Source organism: Oncorhynchus nerka, linkage group LG3 (genome assembly GCF_034236695.1).
Source record: "Oncorhynchus nerka isolate Pitt River linkage group LG3, Oner_Uvic_2.0, whole genome shotgun sequence".
Taxonomy (NCBI): Eukaryota; Metazoa; Chordata; class Actinopteri; order Salmoniformes; family Salmonidae; genus Oncorhynchus; species Oncorhynchus nerka.
This window is the reverse complement of record NC_088398.1, coordinates 44,195,926-44,203,502: the sequence shown is the minus strand read 5'-3', so window position 1 is coordinate 44,203,502 and position 7,577 is coordinate 44,195,926. Positions and strand designations below refer to the sequence as shown.

General features: G+C 39.9%; 1 protein-coding gene across 1 annotated transcript; it reads right to left on the bottom strand.

Moving 5' to 3' along the window:
- Positions 1–434: 434 nt before the first annotated feature.
- Positions 435–5,240, bottom strand: LOC115115320 (T-box brain protein 1-like). The gene is given in 7 exon segments (XM_029643817.2): positions 435–2,150; positions 2,975–3,036; positions 3,209–3,367; positions 3,627–3,748; positions 3,976–4,130; positions 4,466–5,056; positions 5,058–5,240. Coding segments are annotated over 7 exon segments (2,019 nt in total). The 5' UTR covers positions 5,153–5,240; the 3' UTR covers positions 435–1,315.
- Between the last annotated feature and the right edge of the window lie 2,337 nt (positions 5,241–7,577).

Here is a 7,577-nt window from a genome sequence, read left to right as displayed (position 1 = left end):
CCTGAATCTGAATGGGGCCTTTTGCCTAACTGTTGATCAGGCAGAGTTGACCCCTCTGTTCAAAAGTACCCCCCTCTCTCTCTCTCTCTCCGTGTATACATTTGAGTTTAAAAAACAATGAATAAAAAAACATCGAGTTCATCGAGATGCGCTCGTATCTCGCATTTTCGCATAATTTCGCACCTTTTCGGTAATGTGGTCCGGAATCTCGACTCCCTTCTGTGCGAACTTGGTTTAATGGTCCCTGCTGTTTTAAGCCCGTGACTTCCAAGCCTACCTATATTAACTTGTAATTAGCCACAAAATCCAAGAATTTTCCCATTCTATGAAAAATGTGTAATTTATGTTGTAAATGTTTTGGGTACGTCACGTTTGGTCCATGCATAGGCTACTGTGGATTTAGAAGGATGAAAGCATCTTGGTCCAACGTTTCTATCATTTATTGCAATGAAGCACATTACAGCAGATACAGAAGCTTCCACATACACTAGTACACAATCTGTAAAAAATAATGGAAGGTCCGAAAAAGACGTAAAAATTACAACATTGTTTTTTCCCCTTATTAATGTAGCCTAGTAAAAAGTACATTATATCAACATTTAAAACGTTTATTACCACACCTATAATGAATTTATAGATAAAATGGCTGCGTCCTCAAATGTCTAACATCTGGATATTTTGTACTGACACTGTGATTGAACATGATGGGCAAAGAGTAGCCTACTACAATGAGTTCCGAAATAATTAGGCTACATATCCTCAGATCTCGCTCCTACCAGTAAAAGTATGCTACACAACGACATAGCCATCATAGACTCGCAATAGTTATTTTTTTGTTATCTAACACATTGTATGAGATCACTTGTTTATAGTATAGGCCTACGATATGCGTTTTAAAACACAACCAACGAGTATGTCTACACTTAGAAATATTACAAATGAATTCAATAGTTTACATTAATTTCACAGTATCACTAAAGGGTTAAATATTATGTACATTATTTTCATAATTACAATAGACAATTGCTGTTGGTGAAAAATCTTCAAATTAAATAAATAGCCTATTGTATTAAGGCCTATCAGATAGCAAACTAATACTGTTAAATGGAAGAATCTCGCCTAAATTGGCCTAGTATGCCTATGCACTACGACGCAACAGCTTTAAATCGTTCGTCAATGTTGGCCCAAGACAGGGTGTGCATTGCAACTGATAGGCCTGTCCGTTGGATATTATCAGTTGGATATGGGCTACATATAGATGGATCTAAAAATAACACATGGGTCATGCGTTTTTTTCCCCCAGATGTATGGATGTTTAACTGTGTGGATAGAAACTATAGTAACCAATGTCCTTAGCGCAATTTTTCTCACACTCTCTTGGCGCCAACATCTCAGATTTCAACTGGGTTTCCGAAACCGGTGTGGCAGACGGTGAAATTCTTCTCCGTTTGGCTTGCTCAAAAATACCAGAATCACTTGAATCAATCGACTTGATTGAAGACGGCGTCTCTATCCAGCTGGATTCGGATAAGTCTTTTGGTTTTGCCTCATCCGACCCTCCGATGGGTGACCTTTCTGTTGGGATGGTGTCGGCGTCATCAACCAGGTAGTTAGAGGTGCCTGATCTGCCGCCAACAGAATTTGTGGGCCAGCAGGATAGAACAGGACTAGACTTACTGCAGTACTGGGGTGGTGTGCGTGTGCCCCAACCGGATGGGTCGGCATAGTAACCGAGAGGTCTGCTTGAGCACCCTGCAGTGGGCAGGGGAAGGGCCTTTACTCCAGCGGCTGCATATGACAGCAGGGTGGCCGCGTTACCCGCAAAATCAGCAGCCGCGGCGGCATCGTATGCCGAGGCGGCAAAGTCCAGTCGGTTATTGGCAGGGGTGACAAACCATCGCTGCGGGGATGCAACTGTGGGTTCTTCGGTTTGTTGCGGGGATAGCAAGCTGTTACTAAGTGGGACGCTGCGGTCCGTGCCAGGACCAGTCCCTACGCCAGGGTGAAAGCGAGATTTGGCATAACTGCTGACAAATTGGTCCTGTAGGAAAGAACCAGCCATGGCATATCTCGCACCAGGCATGATCTGAGAGCGAGGCGAGTCACCCGGTGATGGCGTTAACCGGTCAATGTCGCAACCTGTGTAGACACTGAAAAGATGAGAGAGAAACATACAAACAAACTATGAATCATGAGAAATATCCGTCACTGCCAATGTGCAAGAATGGAAGAAACTTTCACAAATGCTAATTTGATACAAATGCAGAAGGAACTAGGCCTAGGACTACCTACATTTTTTAGGGACATCATCAAATCATTATTATCATCTAACCAGTGGCCTGATAAAAAGTCACCATAATGTGGTTATTATAGTGGACTGAGGCCTACTGCAAATTATAATTAGGCATATGCTTATTAATGTGTCCCAGTTCAAATTAAACGGAAACTTGAACCTTGATAGGCTAATTCGTAATCGATGCTGATCACATTTTAAGATTATTGATATTGAAGAGCCAACGTGGACACAACATAGACTATATACCGATCCTCGCACCCAATGAACGCACGTCCCAAGAATTTGATAGGCCTATATCATATATGATACGGCTGTATATATGGCCTCTCATGAATAGCCTATTTTGTTCATTTGCAGTAGCCTAACGAAAAGCCTAACAATCTCACAATATAACGAAAAACTTGCTGTATTACAAATGTTGGTTAAAAGTTTTCCTGCGATTGAAATTTCTTTAGATTAAAATGTAGCATGAGCAAAACATAATGAGGCATAATTAGGCCACACTTAATTTACATTAAAAGGATCTCTATCATTTGAATTGCCTCAAATGGGTTCTCTAATTAATTCACCTTTATCATTTAATTTAATTTCTAATCGGTGAGAGGCAGAACCAAGCAAAACAAACGGGATTAAACACAAACAATAAAAGCACAAATAGTAATTGACAAATAGTCTTACGTGTCATAGTTGTCCCGAAATCCTTTAGCAAATGGATTGTGGTCGATTTTTAGCTGCGTAATCTGCACAGAAAAAAATTAGGCAGATTTGAACGAATAACAGGTGCTTGTTGTTTTCTACCGTTCCAAATCCTAATATACCGAAGGAAATGTGCTTTTGGATATAGGCAACAATACTATAATACTTAACGAATGGAATTATCGTCAATAACATTTTTCAAAATTATTTTCTTACGTCTGTATTCTGGTATGCTGTGACTGCGATGAATTGTGTTTCTGGGAAAGTGAACGTTTGTACTCTTCCAGGTTGGCTGGAGTCCTCGGTTCCATCTTCGTTGACTTCCACTACATGGAGCCTGGGTTGGTACTTGTGAAGGGATTGTAGAACCACCATCTGGGGGTACAAGGAAGATATTCCATAAAATACCTTCGTTTTGAAGAAAAATAACACCTTTTATAAAAATTGTTATTTAGACTTTAGATTATGATAAATTATTGAGGGGGAACATAATAAGCGAACTATTATGTAACTGCAGGTGTGAGCACAACAAACTCTCCTTACTCAATAGTTGAGGGTCTTTGAACGTTTCTGGTCATATTATTTAACGTTTTGTTTTATAGCCTGTATCTAAAAATAAAATGTCGTAGCTGACCTGTCCCGTGTTGTTTGAACCTCCTTTATTGTTCGTTAACTTCAGCTTTCCAAATGAGATTTCTTGGCGCATCCAGTGCGCCCCGGTGTTTGGAGAGTCAGGGTGCATATACACCCTGTTTCCTGTGGAAAATAAAGGCATTAAATACATTGAAATGCACTGCTATTAGAAAACATCATACAAATATTGATTTTCAATTATATTAATTAGATCATATATTTGTGTGGGTTGTATTAGTTCAATGTTGCGTGTTAGCTTGCCATTGCAGAATCAAGGCCTACGTTTATCTTAATTATCAACCATTATCTTCACTGTACACTTCACCGAGATGTAGGCTACAGGAACGTACCTGTCACATTTGTATCCGCTTTGCCACATGGTACCCACTTGCCACCTTGGAATCGCCAGTGATTTGGATCAGCAAGAATAACATCCACAAATATATTGTAATGCGCCGTCGGGTCGAGACCGGAAATGTTGAAACTCAAAAAGGGGAACATCCGTCTGTAATAATACAAAGAATAATCATATAAATGTTGTGCGCTGGTGTGATATCAGGCGATGTGTCATGCGTAACAGACCAGCACTTTTGTTGATCTATCACATTGTGAAATAATTTGTGAAACAATCTAAGAAAATATATAGTCAGTCAAACATGTTCAATTATATTGAGAATATAGACAATATTTTGAACGAATTACAATTGCAATTACCTTCCATACCCCCCCACACACACAAAAAAAAAATTACATTAAAAAAAATTATGCGTATTAGGCTATTATCACAATATTTGCCTCCAGACTTGTGGTGAAAAGGATGTAACTGGAGGGGATACCTACCGTCCTTGTTTAGTGATTATCATCTCTGTTTGATGTCTGTGAAACTTCAGCCACAGGGCCCTGTTGCACAGATATACCTGCGCTTTCCCAGGCACCAGCCCAGCTTGCGCGGAGGAAAACTGGTAGAATGCCGCTCCTTGATAAGTGTGTCCATACTGTTGCGCGTATGGGTAACCCGCGGTTGGGTAGCCTTGCGGGGAGCTGTTGGTCAGAAGACTGTTGTACGCTCCATTAGTGATGACTGGATGGTGGGCCATATAACGACTCGGACTCCCAATAGAAAAAGCCGGGTGCGCTGGTCCATGTTGACTCGGATAGGGGAACATAGCACTTGGAGTTGCTGCGACTGACTGTGGTTGGTTAGATTGAGAAAGGATATACCTTTCTCCTGAAGATCCATCGAAATTATGACGAATTTCAGAGACTCCGTGGAGATCAGGAGAGAGTTTGCCTCTCTGGACGTCCCCTGATGCGTCCTTGGAGTCGGAAAAATTGTCTGCCTCTGACTGATTCGTCATCCCCATGGAATTTTTTTTCAGAGGTGAACTTCTCTCCAGGTTGTCACTAGCAGATATAATAGTATGGTCCTGCGAGCTCAGATCCATCGGAGCATGGGTAGCCACTGCCCACATTCAGACATTTCTTGGATAGTACACTAACTGGCAAGATGCAATTCTCGAGCTGCATAGCTCTCAATGACAAATCGCTATTAAGGCAAACTATATGTAAGCTTTTGTCCACGCCTAATAACTCTAATCTAGCAAACGAAACAACGCCTTCCTATGGTTTGAGGCACTTTGAGTAAGAGAGCAAATAAGCCAATTGACACCATCCTGCAATCAGGAAGGATTTGCTTTTCAATACGCTTCCTTGCTAATGAAACAACTATTGCTATTGGTTAGCTCAAGACAGTCATTTAATAAGACAGCTCTTAATTGGGATAATCATCATGGCTTTTGTGCATAAACCCCATTTGCGTGTAGAGACAATCAATCAGCATCATGTCCTAATTTGATCTAATTAGAACTTTATGTGATGTGTATCACATCTATATGTTAACTATTTCATATCTTTGTGGTGCATTTCCACATGCTCATGTTGGTTGTAGAAACTAATATCAATACAAATAGTCGTGCCGGAAACATACAATTATGTTTTCCCCCGGTAGATTTTGACATTATTAAGGAAAACGTGCGTTATTTACCTATTAATGTGGTAAGAGTGGTAAAGTATGTTTACCGGGGAAACAAAAATATATTATTAACACAGTAAAAATGACAGGCAGTGCACTTCATGCTTTCAAATGTTTGTGATATAGCGTGAAATCATGCCGTTCATCTGAAGATGTGTTTATGAGTCCCAAGGCAGGTAAATATTTTATTACCCTGGTCTAAAGTTTTGAATCAGAGCACTCCACGCGAGTGTCCTGACAAATAAAACAACATAATCAAAATCAGCAAGAATGAAAAAACAAAATCACCAATCAAATAACATTCTGAAAATAATTTTAAAATTCGATGGACTTGAGACAAATGAAGTTATTTCACGCAATTTGTATTTCAGAATTCTAACAAATGTGTTTACATCTTAAGAATTCGTGCGATTTTGTTGAATGATATGATAAGATATCACTGTAATTATTAAACGATTGGACTCTTTTGAGTTGTATTGTTTGATTAGCTGTTATAGAACTAATTAATTATGCACAGGGGGGAAAAAAACGGATATTCCTCTCAAGTATATAGACTAACTATAGAGGGAACTATTCTGCAGAAAAAGGTCGATCTCATCTTGTCATCTTGACTATTTTTCAGTATTAGAGCTTCATTGATGTGTGGCAGTGTGACAGGGTCATTGGACAAAATCCAACATGAATGTTGTAGTCCAGAATGAGCCAAGTCGATGCTGTGTGTTGCTTTACAAGGTTGGCTAAACTCCACATTTGACTTAAGTCTACTTATCGATTGAAATACGTGAGTTGAATCCAAATATGCATACATGGACATTTTGTTTTGATAAATATCACAATGCCAGCCCCAAATTCTATAAACATTTCGCAAAAATCAAATCAACTATTATTTATCACATACACGTATTTAGCAGATGTTATTGCGGGTGTAGCGAAATAATTGTGTTCCAATGTTTTCTTGAAGTGCATAAATTGCATTGTGTGTTTATGCTCCATATCAACACAATGTAGCTGTCGTTGATATTACTTTTTTTTCTTCCGAAAAATAGCATGCTCCTCAACATGTGGGCATTGCAAAGCTCATTGGTAGAGGTCATGATAAGACAACATATCGTTGTTCTAACATCAAAGCCCGCTGTTTGGCTGCCATTGTCCTCCTCCCCAACCCCCAACAGCTTGAAATAGAGAACTCAACTCAGTAAACCATGTGCAGTGTTCACAGATGTGTGTTGACTCAGAGGGATCGGCACAGCTGATTACATTATTGTATGCCCTTACCATACACTTCTGGTAGACCCTTGCAAGTTCTAGCAAGTTCAGAAAATGCATTTATCAAGAAAGGTGTGAAAACACAATGCGAACAATCAGAAGAAGTGCTGTGTAGCTGCATGGTTAAATACCATTCTTACAGGTCAAGACAATTGACTAGTGAACGTGTGGAGGATAAGCTGCTAATAACTGAAATAGCCAGCATAGCCTGTCGGCAGAAATCAGTCAGGTTTGAACCGGAGTAAAATATACGGAGTACTTTTGATGTATTAAAATTTCCTGTGTTTTCTTGAGTCATCAACATTATATTTCCCGAGGGAAAACAGCCAGGCTTGAAATGAAGTATCAAGTATCAGCATACTGAACATCACTTTGAATAAATGTTGCATTCTGTTTCAATACAGTTGCATGAAGTCTGTGTTAGAACCTTAAACAAGCCAAATTGAACGGTGCAATCCCCCCCCATCTATGGTAGTGGGGTATCCAGAGGGGTGAAAGGCTTTGCATTCTAATGAAGAGCCATGCATCTGAGGCTAACAAGAGAGGTCATTACAGCAGGGCAATAGGCTCCAGTCATCTATTCCTGTAAAACGTACAAGCATGGGCTTGCCTGTGCCTCCAACCAGGAGCTGGTGCAGGCCTTCCCATCCTCAT